The sequence below is a fragment of the Chelmon rostratus genome, chromosome 14 (genome assembly GCF_017976325.1).
Source record: "Chelmon rostratus isolate fCheRos1 chromosome 14, fCheRos1.pri, whole genome shotgun sequence".
Lineage (NCBI taxonomy): Eukaryota > Metazoa > Chordata > Actinopteri > Chaetodontiformes > Chaetodontidae > Chelmon > Chelmon rostratus.
The window spans coordinates 16607690-16625916 of NC_055671.1; the positions used below are offsets into that span (position 1 = coordinate 16607690).

The 18227-nt window shown below is 42.6% G+C and overlaps 1 protein-coding gene across 2 annotated transcripts in view; it reads left to right on the forward strand.

Moving 5' to 3' along the window:
• Positions 1–6755: 6755 nt before the first annotated feature.
• The window catches only part of LOC121617096 (glucocorticoid receptor-like), a 68213-nt gene continuing 56741 nt past the window's right edge, over positions 6756–18227 (forward strand). For both annotated transcript variants that reach the window (XM_041952126.1, XM_041952127.1), the window contains exons 1-2: positions 6756–7277; positions 9197–10434. In XM_041952126.1, the coding sequence (XP_041808060.1) occupies positions 9206–10434 (1229 nt within the window). In that variant the 5' untranslated portion in view covers positions 6756–7277; positions 9197–9205. The remainder of the gene's footprint in view (positions 7278–9196; positions 10435–18227) is intronic.

Below are 18227 nucleotides of genomic sequence, written 5' to 3' on the forward strand. Positions count from 1 at the left end.
GTGCCATTAACCGCCAGTTTTTCATATACTGGAGAGGTTGTTGCCATTGTCTTCCAGTACAGTAGTTCCACAGCTGTAGACTGACTTCAAAAATCATAATTACAACCTACAGTCTGTCTCACGAGCAACAGCGTGCCTGATGGACGGCTTTTAAAAGACTGTGCCTTCGGCTCAAACACACATTACATATAAAACACATGTGTGGTTGAAATAAGTTCAGAGAAAAGATGGTGAGGCACGGTAATACATTTTTAATCGTGACATTTATTTAATCTGGGACCAAATATCTTATTGCAGAGATTACTGCACAAAACTGGGTGCAGGCAGCATAATTACATCTATAAAAGTGCAATTAAAATAAATATTTAACACACAAAATTGAACACAAAATATTAAAAAATATCTGAATTCATATGGATAATGTGAAGTACAGTGGCTGTGAATGAAAATAATTGTCCATATATAAATGCAAGCCCCCGATCTTCACAGTACTCCTCTCCTCTTTCATGTTTGGTTCCATTGTATTTGAGTTTGTGATCTTTCCGGTCAAATTTTTTAATCTTTTAATGTCTGATTCCTCATAAAGTTCCAGACTCTGAAACACATTTTCTTCAGATGTTGAGAGAAAGCTGTTAAATGTTCCATGGTGCAACCGCAGAACAAAGGGGGTCATGTTTTTATTATTTATGCTCCGCTTACGGAATACAGTGTAAACTGTAAATTTTAAAACTTTAACTCTATCTTTATTTTTTGTATTATACTGTTTTAACTTTATTTTACTTATATTAAGTACACCGTTGTCTGTATTTTCCTGCTCATTTTCCTATGATTTCATCCACATGTACTAACTTTTGCGTGTTTGAAATCAATCCATTCTCTCAAATAAGACAAATAAATGGTGCCGTAGGCATTTAAAGCCACACTGACATCTAGCAATATGAAACATTACTCAGCTCCTTCTCTGGAAAAATTTAACTTGTTACGTCCTAAGTCCTGCATTCAGAATCTTGCATAAATAAAAGCAGAATTGGCGGCAAAATGAACTTCAAGTATAAAATATAAAATATTTTGCACATATGCAAAATTAAAAAATGCATATAAGCAAAATATTTAGTAAGATTTTGAATCTTCCAGAAACTGCATATTTCTCTGCATTTTTAATAAACTGATTATATGTTTTGCAGATAAAATATTGATCAAAATAGTAAAAGCTACATAGCTACATTCCATTGCTGCTTGGAGTAACTTGACTTTGATATAAACTTGAAATAGATTTCCTGCGATTGTCCGAACTTTGTGACACTCATTGTTTTTCTCTAGTTGGCACACCCATCTTGTGCCTCCTGTGCGCCACGAAACACTAAAAACCATTTGCAATTACAGTTTAATCCAGATAAGCTGGACAGACAATTCCTGTAGGCGTGGAGCTGTGTAGAAAAGCACTTAAGCACTTACATAAGTACACTTTCTTTCGTATGGCAAGGCAGAAATAGGACATGTGACAAATGCCATCCAGGAATGGTAAGTTATCATCCAGGCTTCCTGTCTAACAGAGGCGGTGTAGCTGTGTCTGACTCTGTAGGAACCGCAGTAGGCGACATGCACTGTGATGTAAGACAATACCGCTGAATACACTGGCAAATCAAAGACGGGAGTTTTCTGTGATTTACACATATGAATGCCAATGCTTCGTGTTCATATCGTGTCTATTTCAAAGCCTTGGGAAATTCCTCTACTCACATTTCAGTTTAGGCTATTCTTAAATCGGACATGTGGCCAACAAAATATATCATCCAGTATAAATAACAGCTTAGTACATGGATCGGTTCTCGTAAGGCCTTGATTTGGGTCAGATGTATGTTGTATGGGTTTTATATCAACGCAGAGCTCTCTTTGGATGATTCCCGCACTGTGGACGCTTCTGCTTCTGGGTTTTTTGGGCAGTTTGCACACACGAACACAAAGTCAAACACAACCCAGAGCGGTAACTTGTACGCTGTCGTCTGTCTAGAAATCCTTCCTTGTTGTGCCATTTCCATCCTTCCTCCTTTGGATGTTTCCTACTCATTGTCTAACTCACCCTCGGCCTCAAAGAAGAAATACCAAAGGGGGCGAGCTGTCTGTTCACCTTTAAAAAGAAATCCTTCCTTCCTTTCTGTACTTCCTTCTTCAAAGAAACTCTTCCTTCCTCGCTGTGCTTCCTCCTCAACGTCTTACATAACTCAATTGTGTTAGGAAAGTCCTGCTGTGGGACTGTTACCAATCCTTTTGGGGGAGAGTGTGAATGTTCTAAATTAATACAGAGAAGGAGGATGAGAAAATAACACCTTATCAATTAACTGGGTGCTGTTAAGTTGCAATTTAGTTCACTAGTGTAGTGCCATTTGAGTTAATACTAGTCTAGAGGCAGATTCAGTTATGCAGATGTATTTTGTCAAGTCAATCAATTGATTTAAGTGATCTAGTTGCTTTTTTGACTCTTTCTTTGACCTCAAAGTTCACAGTTGCCGCACTGTAATATCTGGCTTGTATAGGTTCATGCTCTGAAATTTTAGCTGGCAGTGGTTTGATCAAGAAACAGGGCACCTGTCTGCACGGAGCTCTGCTTTAACCCTGGCTAAGCCAACATGTCCTCATGCCTAAACGACTGAATAGGCCGATTGCCAGTGACTTTCAAACCAGATAGCACCAGCAACATGCTGGTAGTACCTTCATATTACCAGGAAACGGTTGCAGCTTGCTTAGGTTTTGGCTACAAAACTAGTTGGTCGTGTTTAGGGAAAGATTGTGAGTTAAAATAAGTGTGTTACTGTTACGTATCTGACTTAACTTACGTACATTAAGTCCTTCTGGGTGAAAGTCCTGTTTGACCCCAATATCCAACTTCCCTTCCTCCAATTCTGGACTTTCTTGCTCTTTCCACTATGTCGCCTGACTTCCTCCTTTTCTCTGGTCGTAATTACTACGGCCACAAGAGATTGCCACCAAACAGAAAATGTAAGTATTGGTCGTAATAACCTGCTTGCACTGTTCATATGGCTATTTTTCTGGTGAGAACGGGCTGGCCAATCACAATGAACAATTAGTTAGAGAGAAAAATGTCCCAAAACTTAACTAACAATGCAAAGATCGACAACTAATTGTTACTTGTCACTGAGGACAATACCAAACAGAAAAAATGCAGCGCAGTCAATGCTAATTAAGTGGCTGATAGTCAGTGAAGAACTAAATTATTATTAAAATTGGTTGCAATCAAAAATGCAATCAACAACAACAATGTGAGTATTTAAAAATACTGTATTACTTATTCATTTGTACTAGAGTGGCCATTTATGTAGGAAAACGGGGCCATAGCTTGAGTCTCTGTGCTCACTCTGCACGTCCCTGCTGCCCAAATCAGGGCTTGAACAAAAATCCTGTGCACTCGCCAGTAGCTTGTTCATTGGACGAAGTTTGGCAGGCCTCGCGGTTAGAGATTTTGGCAGAGGGAAGAGTAAAAACAAAGCTGTTTCCAACCTCTAACATGATGGACTTTCATGCACTTTTTTTTTTTTTTTTTTTGCTTAAATGACCTTAACACCGGTTAATGGCAGAGTTTGGAGTTGTCTCTGCCCTCATTTCCTGTGGACTCACTAAAAAATACTTTGAGCTGAAAGTCATGGCCGTAAACATTTTCACTTAAAAGATCAGCCACCATTAAATCAGGAAGGAACATATTTTCCCAATGCAGACATTTCTGGTTTTAGTTGTAGAAAGTTTGAAATGTTGTTCATGAAAGCATCAAAAATATTACTTCTGAACATTTTTTTCGGAGTAAATGGGACATGGTTTCTGGGACACGATGGAACAAGTTAGTTAATGCGGTGTGAAATTCCCTTCATTGTATTTGGGTGGTGGCAGAAATCTCAAAACCTCAGCAGATGAAACCAGAAGGTCCAGCATCCACATGATCAGATACCACAGCGTTAAATGAGAAACTCTGCTTGTGATCTGAATGAGCTGACCTTCTACCTGTAATTTAAGAAGATATTTTAAAAAGCCAGTGGGCAGCCATCAGTGTGTGTCTGTGTGTGTGTCTGCTTGGGTCCAGTGATTTCTGAGGCAGTTGAATCCAGTTGAATCCAGGGTTGTTTGTGTGTGTGTTTTTTTTTTTCAAAGGTCAAGAACATCTGAAACCCAAACTTTGGCCTCCATTAAGTTACCAGCTCATGTAAATCAATGAATATTCACATGAAGTCATCTCTGCAGCAGCACATGCACTGAAACTAGTGTAACCTACTATGCATACGGAGCGACGTGTGTTACACAACCACGCTAACATACTTCTCCATGAATTCCCAGTTGCAAATACGTGCACATGGAGCGCCGCATGTCCAATGTTTTTATTATTTATTGATAAATAGGATCACCCATTGTTGCCCAGCATTAAAAACTCACAGTGTTCCCTGTGATGTTTTGAGAACAGTGTGGTTTTCTCAGGCCCTAGGGAGCTCCTGCCTCTCTCCAGCCACGCTAGCTCTTAATGAGACATCCACATGCACAGGACACACTCTGCTCCTTCTAATCAAATGACTTGCATGGACGGCCACACCTGCACCCCCCCCCAACCACCACCGCTTTCCCCTCCGCCCTTTCTCCTTTTCCCTCTCTCTTCTCCTGGCTGTTGGTTCGTGTCAGCGGCATGGGCGTCTGCGCCTGTCTGCACAGCCTCGACCGTCCACTTCTCGTCCTTTTCTTCTTCTTCTTCTTTTTGAGTCTCCTGAACAAACCTTGTTCTGGTCCACTGAAGTGCCATCAAGGAAAATTAACTTGGAATGAAAGACCTCGTCTGGTGAAGGTGACCAGAATCGTATAATAGTGTTATAGTCACTGAAAGGTCACTCGTCAGGTCTTGTAGAACTCAAGTTGGCCCTTTTAAAGGTGGCGTTCTGTAGAAAGAAAGATACTGTTGGTATTCTGGACATCGCTGGAGATGTTGATTTTTACTGAACTTCATATTCAGCAAACATCTCCTCGAGGTGTGCTGCGGGCCTGTTTTTTTTTGTAAATGTACACATTTGCGCAAACAAAGTGGCTCGGAGCAAGCCACATGACACTATTCAAGCCATTTAGCAACAGGTGGCGTTCGCGCTCGTGCACAGGGGAGGGGAGATAGGTGGAGCGAGAGGGTTGATTAATCTAGCATGCTAATGTGTAATCACGTTGTGAAGGAGGAGACATGGCAATAGCAACAATCTTACCCCAGAATGACCACCTTTAAATGCATTAAAAGGAATGGGACTTTTTGAACTATGCTAGAAGATAATAATTGAACTACCAAAATGTGCTTAGAAAGAGAAATGCTGAATATTTTAGTCAAACGGAAAATTAATTCACAACAATTTTGCTAATTATTTATTGGGAAAAAGCAAAACGTCTGCAGGCCCCAGTTTCTCATATATTAGCATGTGCTGCTTTACTGTGTTTTATGTTATTGTAAATGTGCTATCTTTGGCTTATCATGTGATGGATTGTAAATCAGGTTTAGGCTTCAGGTTTTCAGAGTGCTACTGGCTGTCATCCTGCCCCTTGGCCCCTCACTCTCCGTCCTCTAATGAAAAGCGCTACGTCCTGTTAGAGCTCCCCATTTACAACCCTGCTCCGTTGAGAGCAAAGAAGGACCTGGCCTATGGAATGATTAATGTCCTCCATCTGAATGTGCTGAAGGCAGTTTTGCTTGGAGGTCCTTTCCTCTAAAGTTTGCATAAAAGGGATAATAGTTTAACTCTGAGCCGGCTGTGTTCCGAATCTGGCTTCCCTTTTTCCTCAACAGCTCCCTTTTGGTCTCTCAGTCGCCGCCTGATCCTCATTTGCTGGAAGAGAATTAACAGCCATTTATGTCTTTTGGCCGAGTGAGAACTCTGGATGAATGTTGCTGAAATTATAACACAAGGTGTCAAAACAAACCTGGTTTCACATTTCTCACTGAGATTAAATGCTGTGCCTTGTGTGTCCAAGTACTGCCAGCAAGTCTGCTGTGGTCTGGATTAGATCTAGATGACCTCAGATGACCAAAATATTTCAATCACACAAATTTTAGCTGAATGGTCAGTGAGTTGATAACAATGGAATGTGACACCTGGGATGAGCCTAATCGTGATTACATGAAAAAAATATACTGTCCCTTTTTTTCCCCTTTTTGTTCAGGACCTTATTTGACCCCTAAAAGGACCCCAAAATGGGACCTAGAAGCTATACAGGGATTTTTGCTAACATCCTTGGTTTGGTGGTTCAGGAGGTGGCGGAAGAACATAAATTACGACCTGTAACTGGCTCCTCAAGCCCACCATGCCTACAGGTTAGCGGTGGCCGACGAAGACACGTTTTGACAGATTCCCTAGCAGAGAGACTTTCAGTGGGGAAAGGGGCGTTCACCGCAAGTGTCAAACTAACAGCTGCGTCAAGGTAACACACATAGACAGGCGGTGACAGGAAGCTGAGCTGTTCTCCCTTAAAAATAAAAGCAACAAAAAGCACGCCGTGAAAAACTATTGATTAAAAGGCACATTAGATCACCTGTTTTGGCAAAAGTAGCGATGAGTGTATATTCATCCGCTGTAAAAGCGCTGCCAACGTTCAAATTTTGTAACGTGCGCAAATCATGTAAAATAGCTATGGCGTATGCAGCAACGAAGCTTTCATTCTGAAAGGACAAAACGGAAGCGCCGCTGTTGCTCTATTTAGGTGACTTCGTTTCAGTAACTGTCCGCCAATGCCCTGCCTGAGTTTGCAGTTGAGTGCGCCAGGGCAGCACGGCTGTCTTATATAACTTTAATATACTCACGGGTTTAATGGCGCAAGAGCAGAATATTGCGCCGCAGATCCGTCGATTCATTGCGGATTTATCCTGAAATCGCGCGCAAGTGACCAATCGAGCACTTTTTTCCTCCTGTCGGTGACGTGCGTTAAAAGTTTATCGACAGATCGGCGAAACGGCGCACACGGTGGACCTGGCCAGCTCCAGATATGTCAGCGACGTTGTTCACTTTAGTTATAGAATAGTTGATATTTCAGCCGATGTTTTCCTGCCGTGCGGGGAGAGAGGCGGCAACAAATCCAGCTGACATTTCACCACGCAGCACTGCATCGAGGAAGGGGTTTTATCTGAGGGCTTGACTGTGTGGACATTGCGTTATTTCTCACATTTTTCTTTTCTGTTTCTTTTATTTTTTTCCCCCTACAACTTGGACTGACGGGAGATGACCTAACCATCGGAGCGCATCCTTCTGTCACTACAGGTACGGTCTACTTTCAGATGCACCCACTCGTCTTCTGATTATGTGGCCGGAGACATATTGAGAGAGAGAGGGTAAAAAAAACTGGCTGCGCCCCCGAGGTAGGCCGACGGTGAGCGTCCCCGGCGCTGCGTCGCGGGCGCACTGACAGCCGTGCGCCGTGTGACGCGCTGACAGTAATGCCACGATCGCTCAGAGGAAGCGTGGTGTTTTTGTGTAAGAAAGAAAAAAAAAAATGTTGCACAAACTTCCACGGCTTATCAGCGCTTGTAGGCGTGTGATCAGTGCAATTTCCCATCGCAGCCAACAGGTTGCACTAATGCTGTGATGAGACGTTGTGTTCCGTAGGAAAAGTACAGTAAAGCAAGTGATGAAACGCCAAACTTTTTCAGCTTCAGCACGCAAAAGGGCCTTCAGTGTCTTCTTTAAAGCGAATTAAACCAACAAACCCAACGGGAGAAGACTGTGTCTCAGTCTGAATGCAGTGTATTGATTCCAGTACAGAGCCTCTGTGTGGTGGGCGGGGAAATGCGATCAAACCCATGACCAAAACAAAAATCTGCCTGATTCTCCAGCAGGAGATGCGATGAAATGGAAAAAAAAAATATTTCTGATATTTGCAGATAAGTCCTTTAGAGCCCTGCAGGACCGTCTCAGGCGCCCAGACCTGTGTCGGCAGCGTGCTGCAGCAGTAGATGCGCAAAGGAAGTGCTGTAAACCGCTATAACACCATATATACAATACATTTGCCAGTAATGTCTTCTAGGGAGATTGCCACGCTGTTTGAGGCAGAAAAACAAACAAACAAAAAACCCCCCAGCTCAAATGGAGCCGATCGGCGACTCGCATATCAGAAAAGCACAGGAAATGATCCAGTCGTCATTAACTGTTCAGCACTACCTTTATTCAAGGTAACTATTATTTGACATTTGCTATATTTAAATGGCAAAGTTCAGAATGCGCTGAGCGGTGTGTTTGTAAAATAGGCCATTGAGGGACAGATTTGAGACAGAAAATAACAACAGGTTGCTCGGTTTATTTGTGCCCCGCCAGATAAGGCTGTCGTTATTAACGATCAACAGATAATTAGTGAGCTGCAGAGCTGCTGCTTTCCTTTGCAGAAGTTTGCAGCATGCTTTTCTTTTATTGGACTTACATTAGTTTAATTTCATTACATCTGATTAAAATGTCCAATTTTGTAAATTGAGTTTGAGCTGAATTGTTAATTCTCTGTTGCAAATGGAGACACACAGACATTGGTGACTGCTGCAAATGCCCAGAGGCCCAATGTGGGTTAATGTCTTTCGACAGATGTATGTTGTTGCACACATGCTTGGCTATGTGAAGGACTGTCAGTGGCACTGCCTGTAACACAAGTTATGCCTGGGCATGTTTTGCACTTCTGGATGCTTGAGTTCAGGAGAGGGCACAGTTAAAGAAATAACAAGAGCATTATAGGCATTTATGTTATGTAATGGCTGTGCTCTCCTTTTTTTCGCCCCCTCTACTGAGTTTGTTCAGCCTGGTCGGTGCCATTTGTGCATCTGCCATATTGTTCCAGTGTGGGTGTGAGAGGACGAGATGGCCTGTTTGATACAGCTGCTGTCATTTCTTGAAAAATAAAAAATAAAAAAATAAATAGAGAACAGAGTAGGCAGAGGCATAGTAGCAGACGTGAGCCTTGCACCGAGCTTTTAAACTGCGCCATAACACATTTTTGTGGCGGATATTTCAGGACACCTACTACTGCGAAAGATCAATATTAAAATAAGATCTCTAATTTTTTCTTCTGGACTTGCTGTTGCTGCATATGTTTCATCTTATCCAGCATTAAATCTGTTTTTATAGCCTAACCTTGTCTCTTTTCCCTCTCACTCTGTGTGTGTTGTGAACTCTCTGACTCACCCTCACTGTCCTGTCAGGATAAAGAAATGGATCAGGGTGGACTGAAGCGCAACGGTAATCGAGACGACAGTCTGACATTTGGGGAGGCAGGAGCCGGAGTAGGCAGGGACGCGGGCAACACAGCTGGCTCACTGCTCCAGCCTGCAATGCACCTGCCTGGCCCTGGGTCTCTGCCCCAGCCCACAGTGTCCCCAAATGGACAAGGTGGAAGCAAAGACCAGGGGGAGCTTGGAGGCCTCTTTGAGTCCCCTCAGCATCCTGTCATGCCAGACATGAAGGAGGATAAAATCATCAGAATGCAGAAACAACAACAACAACAACAACAACACCAGGATATTGATCTTTTCAACATGGATGACAACTTGCGGTTGTTGAAACAGAGTATTTCCGATCTCGACCGGATGTCCACCTCTGTCATCAGCACCTCAGACAGGTCTGTCCTGGGCATCCTCCCTTTGCCAGACCTTTTTCCCCAGCCCATCAAGCAGGAGGGGAATTTTTCTCCAGATAAAGACTCGGAAACCTACAGCGGACACACGGGCGGTGGTACCAGTGATTTGGATGCCAACATCAGTCGCCAAATGGAGGATACTGACATTTGGCACGAACTGGACCTTCCAGAAATCAGCGAATCAGATATGGCACACTGGGAAAACATCCTACATGACAGCAGGGGTGGTGGTGGTCCCATCAGCGGCTTGATAAAGGAACCAAAGTCACTCATCGGTAACGGAGTAAACTGTCCCAACGTGAACGGCACGGACCACCCCGTTCAGCATCATCCTCACCAGCAGCACCACCTTCTGCAGGACCAGCAACATCAGCTTTATCATCAAGAGCAGCCTGCGTCACTTCGCTCCAGCCTTATGATCAAGAAAGAAAAGGATCCTGACGACTCTTTCATCCAATTCAGTCATAATCCTGACATGGTCAAACATGAGAAGCAGGACAGCCCTGGTTTCTGCCAGGTGCAGTGTCTCCAGAGCGGCATGAGCTCTCTCCACGGGGGATGCCCCATGTCCTCGTCTTTGGGGGTCGTGGCAGGACATGGCTGCCACTACAGAGCCAACCCGTCCTCCACAGCAGGCCTACAAGACCAGAAGCCTTTTGGCATGTACCCGAACCTGCCTCTGGGCGGGGAGAACTGGGCCAGGCGTGCCAGGTGTGGAGAGTCGTCCGGGATGCAGAGGGGTGACGATGGGCTCCCCTCCGCAGCAGCCTTGTCCACATTTCTGGAGAGACCTACCTTCTCCAGGTAGGCCTCATGGATTTACATATATTTATATATGTCCCGCTCTGTTTACTGTCGCCCCCTGTGTGTTCGGTTTGGTGTTCTCTCTGATCCGTGACATTTTGCTGTGCTTGGCATATTACAAAATGCTAAACTTTAAGTGGAAGGAAAAGAGCAGTTGAGAATGATTCATACTGCACTGCAGTCTCAGCTGTGATCAGTTTGTCAGAGTACAGACCGATCCAGGCTCGATGATCTGTTTTTCGAAACTGAAATGCTGTGTCAGAATAAGTCTGTTCGCAGTATGACTCTAAATGACGCATATGTGGACGTTTTGATGCAACTTGTTGGTTAATCAATGGTGAGAGCGAATTAGAAAATGATTTAAAGATATGGGAATCATAGGCTTTTTCTTTTTTGCGCTGCAGCTCCCAGAACCCCCCCCAAAAAAATTTGATGCTCCTGAAATCAAATCAAGTTCAAGTGATATATCAGGGTGCTTCACTCCCCTCCAGGACACCTTGAGTGTGCGTGTGGGAAATGAAACCAGTTGTTGTCTTTCACAGCGTTTCAGCCTGAGTCTTACAGTTTGATTTTAGCGCAACAGACAAGTAAAAAAAAAAAAAAAAAAAAAAAAAAAAAAACTAACAAAAAACAAAAAGGCTGCTCAGGTGCTGTTTTGTCTGTGACATTTCTTTTTGTGAGGAAAGTGCTAGCACCCCTGGAGTGGAGGGCATCTGGCGCTTATCACCTCCAACAGGCAGACACAGCAGGGCACACATTCCTTCAATTCATCCACATCGCGTCACATTTTCGGAATGCCATGGCAAATGAAATATAGGCATAAATTCTCCTTTTTTTAACAGGATAGTTGTCAGAGGAGGCAGATGTGAGAAAAGGCGGGGAGTTAGTCGCGGGTTACAAGAAGGCAGGAGGGAAGAGAAATAAAAAAGGAAGTGAGGATATTTAGTGGAGATGGTGTTAATCACCCTGAAGAGGGAATGTATAAACATTTCTAATTCTGTGTTTTTTCAGTATTGCAGCTTTGGTGATTCCACAACTAAGAGCATTTACTGAAAATCAATCATTTTTAGGGCAAAATTGCGAAATTGTTCTCAGACACAGCAACTCGCCTGCGTTTTTTCCACGCCTCGCCTTCTGGTATTTTTCCAAAGTAGTGCTGGGAGTTTGCTGCTTGCTGAAAAGATATCACAGCGTTACGTAAAGTGTGTCACCCCACAGGAAATGATTCATCAGGGAAAACGTGAGATGTGTGTTTCTGAGGATGCAGGCCCGGTCAGTGTTTTACTGCGAGGGAAATTAGCCCTGCGAGAAAGTCGCACAAGGGCAGCGGAGTGAGAAGGTGGACATGCCCCACTTCAGCTTGCAAATGCCACACTATTCTATACTAGAGTGAATAGGCCGCAAGTAGAGGGTTGAAACAAAGAGATTTATTTGCAGTTTTATGAGCTTCTTGGTGAACATGACTCGAATGGGCAGATCACAAGATGGCATTTGATTAATTGGGGGTAATAATGTGAGTCAGTACTGCCCTTCTGTAATAGCCATTGAGGCATTTGGCTCAGGCTGCTTTGTAAACAAGTCAAAGATGAACATGGGTGTCAGCTACTGTTATCTCCCTGCTGTCAGGCTGATATGCTCCTGGGCTGCTGTGCTGTTTACCAATTTAAACTGTGCAGAAGTCTCGTTGTCATGGTTCCATAAGTGCAAACTGTTGTTTTTAACTCGCTTCTTTACACATAGACTGTAGTTGACTTGATTGTTGCAACAAACACAAAGCTTAAGAAACACAATAAGATGCTATTTCTAATCACTTAATTTTTTTTTCTCTCATTTGGCTTTATGGTCAGGCTAATGTGGCAACAAGCATTTTATCATTGTTAATTGAATCAAACAATGAGCATTGTTTTTTTTTTAAAACTACATTCGGCAATGCCAAGAATCTGTGCCACAGTGCCGCTGTACCCGAGCTGTTTCCTGGTATGCTGACGCTCGCTGCAGCAGCATGGTGTGTGTTTTCATACTGCGCTCCTCTGATGCAGGTCACTGACGCTCTGCATGCTCTAAACAGTGCAATGTAGAAACGGTACAAACCGCTTATTCATTATTTGGTCTATAAAACAGCCACCACCATTTCCAAAATCCCAAACTAACGTCTTCTGATGGCTTGTTTTGTCTGACAAACCACCAAGTATATTCATTATTCATCATTATTATTTGTTGTCACATGACAAAAAAACATGAAACCCTCACAACTGAGAAGCTGGAACAATAAAACGTTAGGGATTTTTGCTTTAAAATGACCAGCGATCCATTGTGGAAATATCTGCAGATTCATTTTCTTTCCATTGAATAATTGATTTTATTTTATTTCAGCTCTTGCATGTATGTTTCAAAATGCAGACTGAGGTTCACTGTAATTATAGACACAGTGCACTGCCAAGATACATCTAAGTGCACTGGCCATTATTGAAGTGCATGTAATTGCTTGAGGAAAATCCGCAGGAGCTGCACACACCATAATGCAATTCAATACACCATAACTAACTGTACCATCAGAAAGCGTTTATTCTGTAAGTTGACAAAGGTAGTATTTTGTTGCAGAGCTGTTGCATTAGATTGCATTATATGAAGTGTACACAGGATGCTGGGTACATGTCAGAAGCAGGAATGAAAACTGACTGGCTCGCTTGTTACCATATGAGTTAGCAGAGCAGCAGGGTCTCTGTGCTATACTGTATATCACCGAGCCCACCTAGCTGTTCTGTGGGAATATTCAGCACAGTTGGAACGCAATTTGGCTCAATCACGTTGCTCGGCTCAAGCCCGGAGTTACATAACTGATAATCAAATAGACAAATGTTGTTGCTTCATGCCCAGGGTGAAACGAGGCCCTTGAAACATTCTTTAAAGTTCTTGAAACAGCATGACACCCCTCTCATTAAGCAGCGCTCCTGTTCTTTTAACTTTTTTGTTGTATGTTGCATCACATGCCGCACAAATATTTAACACACTGCGCTCTATCTCACGGCGGGTTAATATTTTCCTCTTTTTGGTGCTAAGTTTAAAGGCTCGTTTTAAAATGAGTCACACTGGCAGTCAGAATGGGTTACAAAGTTGATATAAACTCCTCTCTGTTGCTGTGTGTGCATCAGCGTGTGCCAGAGGAGAGCTGCGGATGGCAAAGCAGACTGTGTGTGTGTGTGTGTGTGTGTGTTTGTGTGTGTGTGTGTGTGTGTGTACACACACACACAGGGATGCTGGGAGGCCACGTGTACAGAGCTGCTCTTGGGTGCTGCTGACTCTCTCTCCTTAGACTGTCACTCAGTCACTTTTACGTTCTCACCTCCTCACCCCTGATGGGCCCCCCTCCATATTTCACAGAGTCATGTAGAAGCTGCACACACCAAGATGTCATGCAAACACGCACACACATCTCTTATGTTAAAAGTGTGCTGCCGATCATGGATGTCAGAGTAGATGCTCATGCATGTATGAATGTTCTTTTTTCTCATTTAACAAGATGATTTTGCTTTTGTTTGACATTTTTGGGGTGTGGTAAAATTACCATTCATGCCAAATGAATAGCTTTTGCTAATGCATCATAAATTCATGGTGAAATTGTTTTGGTTCAATGGATGATTTCATGCTCTTGGCAGTTATTTTCATTGCTTTGAGGCCAGTCTGTTGTTTGATGGCCTCGGGCTTACTGGACAACTTTTAAAATTTTTTTTCTCCTCTCCTTGAAAGCCCAACCCAACATTGATAGAAGCATCTTTGCACATGAGCTACTTAATACGTTATTGGTTAACACAGCTGTTCATAGATGGTACAACAGGTTCTGCAACAATGCTATGCATGTGATGTTCGGAAGAGTAAAATGTTTTCTTAATTAAAGGTCCAACGTGTAGGATTTATGGGCCTCCATTGGCAGAAATGGAATATAATCATCTGAAAATAAGAACTGTGTTTTTGCAACCTTATAACGAGCTTGGAGTCCGCCATGTTGCACCGCCATCGTTCTACAGTAGACCACAATGGACAAACCAAACAGTGGCTCTAGAGAGCATTTGCCACTAAATCCTACACAGTGGACCTTTAAAGAGAGGTTTTAGACGATGTATGTGCTCCAACTGTTTATGGATGGAGGAATTAACTACGATAATATGTTTTTCACGCAGCATTTTATTCCAAAGTGAAATGTGTAATATGTTGGGGAAAAAGCATAAAGACGAACAACCTGACATCAATTTTTAGTTGCGACCGACATCCCATGCAGGCCGATGGCAGTGCAAGACACATCTGGCCTCGCTCCCGGAAAGAAGCCGCAGAATAAGGCCCCAGAACAGAGTGGACTGTCTATGCAGGGTTTTTGAGGCTGATCCAAGGGGCCAATAGAAGGGAAAAGTTATGCAGCAGAAACGTATACATGAGTTGCAGTGATGGATTTTAGCAGTGGCAGGACCATAAATGAGAATTAGCTAATTAACGATGATTGTGATTGAATTGGATGATAGTTGTCCCCGGGCTACACTCAGAACTTGGGCTTAGTGTCGCTCTGTGATTGTCTGGCTGGCTTGCAGTTGCATATTTTACATGTTGTTGCTTGTGGAAACTGTAGATAACATAGATATCATCTTTGTTGTTACTGACAGTTGCAACTATATTTTAGGGTTTCGTTTCTGGGTGATAATTTACTGTAGTGAAAACACCCTCCAGCAAGATTGAGTAACAGAATTGAATCAGGACGATCACTCATACGTCAGAATTTGTGGACACAATTTTCTAGGAAATATGAGCTGACATGCTGGGATAATTCAGCATTATCGTTAATTTGTTTTCAAAGGACTTGCGGCACGACGATGATGATCATCAAAACCAATTCATATGAGCCGAAACGAAACATGAAACAAACAGTTTTCTATTAAAATAATCAAAATGAGTTATTAAAAATGTTCTTTTACATTTGTGAAGGCTTTTATCTGATATAATTAATAACTAATAATTTTTTAAAATATTTTTTTCTGTTTGATTTATAGCACCGAACTTCAGTTTCATTTTTTTATGTTATTTTAGATCTATGTACTGTACTCTATATATATATATTAATATCCAAAATATTCTAATTAATATCATTATATTTAAGGATTTCTCCCATAGCCCTGTTGAAATATACCTCTTCACAAAACAATGTCCCTGCATCCACAAAGTTAGTCCTCATTTCCAAATCCATTATTTAACATGAAGTTTCACAACATGAGATCAATAAGTGGCCATTTTTTAACTTGCCATGTATATACATTATAAACTGCGTACATGGAATTTCACTTCCTACTGTAAGTGTACTCGATACAGGTACAGATATGTGGATAAAACAAGCTAAACTAGGTCAGACTGAGGTCTGTTGACTCAGTTTCCTGGATTTGTAATCTCTAAGATTATGCCAACCTCAATCCACATTGTTTGAGTTCCTGTTGCTTCACAGGCTTAACCTCTGCTGTATGCAAGGCTGCATTTCTGTGCTTGTTGCCTTTCGCTTTTTAATTACCGCTGCGTAATTTATTTCCTCCGTCCTTGATTAGTTGCAAATGCTCAGTTAACATCTCAGGAACAGCCAGGCAGGGCTTGCATGTTCATGTGGGACATAAACATGTTGTAGCAACATAATGCTCTACTATTATATCCTGGAAGAAGAACATTTACTCAGAAGTTTTACAAACTCCTCTGGACTCACTTGATGGCTAGAGGCTTTGTGTTAAGTCCGACCTTCAAAGACAGCATCTCTAAATTGGTCGTCATTGTTGAACTGAACGGTCAAGCTGATTCCATATCGGTGCTCCTCCTTAAAGAGGCTTTATACATGCGACCTGAACTCACTGACACTGATCTAACGCCTGATAATTAGCCAAGACATGTTTCCCAACAAGATGCTCTTTCATGTTCTCAATCTTTTAACTCTTCCTCCTTCCTTATGCCGCGGTCAAGCTGTTTCTTTTTTAAGGCTGTTTTGGTGGCTGCTGGCATGTTTACGCTGGTGTTAGGTGTCGTGAACACATCCACGGTCTATGTAACAGGCCACATGACGGATTTAACTTCTTTGAGCAGGACAAAGCTGGTCTTTTTATTCACTGCTAATATGAAAAGAAATACCTGGGACAACACACCGCAGTAGACCTACAATTAGTGCTGCTTTTGCAAAGCTGTTCAGAAAGCCGTTGAATCAACTAAAATTTCAGCACTAAAACATTATTCTTTGTACAGGACGCAAGATGTGAGGGGTCATTCTTGACCTTTGAGTAGTCAGTTGATCCACTTCTGCCAACCAGATCCCATGGTCTTTTCTAAGCAGAGGGAATTTGCTCAGTTGTCACATGTCATAAATGTTGTCATATATTCAGATTTTTATTGCAGGACTTGCAAAAACCGTCTTTTTGTGAATGGAATGTCACTGAGTGTCTTTGTGCAGTGATCACACTCTGCTTACACTACTCACATTTGCTAAAATCGTGTATTGTTTCCACAAACGCACACACACATTTGCTGTATGTAATGTATACACACTTCACCCACATACTTTGCACTATGAACAGACAAACATATGCACTCACAAATGCCTCATTGAACATCATGTGATGACTGTGTGGTTGGGCTGGGAGGAATTTCGTGGTAGAGGCTACCAATACTCAGAATAGATTAAGAGGTTCTTGAAGGCAAACTCCAGCAGCATTCTTTGTAAACCCGTCCCTGCCTAATGAATTATGTGACGGCAGCGTGCTTTTTAGTTCCGGTGAGTGCATATCTGTGCTTAAATCATAAATCTGATGGCTTGCTTTGCCGTGTAACGCAGCTCAGCCTGCAACAATTGGACTAGAAGTTGACAGCAAGAAGGCGATAATGGGGTGTGCTTGTGATGGCAGCAGTCCATTCCTTTCTCGCCATGCTTCATCAGCTACGTTCACATGAAAAATTCCGTGAGCGAACTGTGCACGGGTATGTCAGGAGTGAGCATAAATATACCCCCGGCTGAACTGACTCACTGTACTTCATAAACTCATAAACTTGTTGTGTTTGGCAACAACTTTATCAGTAGACAGGAAGTGCGTCCAGTGAGTCTAGTGGCTTTTGCTCTCTTTGTCTGGTGTACCATAATGGATAAAAAAATGTTATAGATGCTGTTGTTTTTGTTATTATGTTGGTACTTTGCTCAGATGTTGAGTTACCTGAATTCAGAACAGTTGACGCCACGTGGCCATGTTTCTTGTTTGCTAGCTTTCTTAAAGAGCTGTAATGTTTATTACTGAAGCCACCAGACGGTGCAACAAATGGCTTGGTTTTTTCTGGAAAGCGTTGCGCTTGGCAGAAACAAACAATGTTTAGAAAAATCCCATAGAAAGGGAAGAGCAGCAACTCTGCAGAATCAACAGCAACATGTTGAAAAGCTCACACAAACCCCAACAAAAAGCGCAAGGTGTTGGAAATTTGCATAAGCTTGAAACAGTAGAGTGCATCTCAGGGTATTCCCCATGAAGCTGATAAGCGAAAAGCAAAAGAAAACAAAGGCCTCATCCTCCACCCTTGTCTCCTGCATGCATACAAAATGTGCCCTACCGTTGAACATTTGGGCAGTCTCTGAACCCACTGGCTATTGCGTGATGATGATTTAGCCTCTGGGGACAACAGCCAATGTTTCAGGGCCTCTGGTGTAGCCAGCGGATATCCAGAAAACTTATGGAACTTATGGCTTATGGATATCTGGGCCAACACCTCTTCTGTGCGTCGGCCATTGTTTTTCAGTC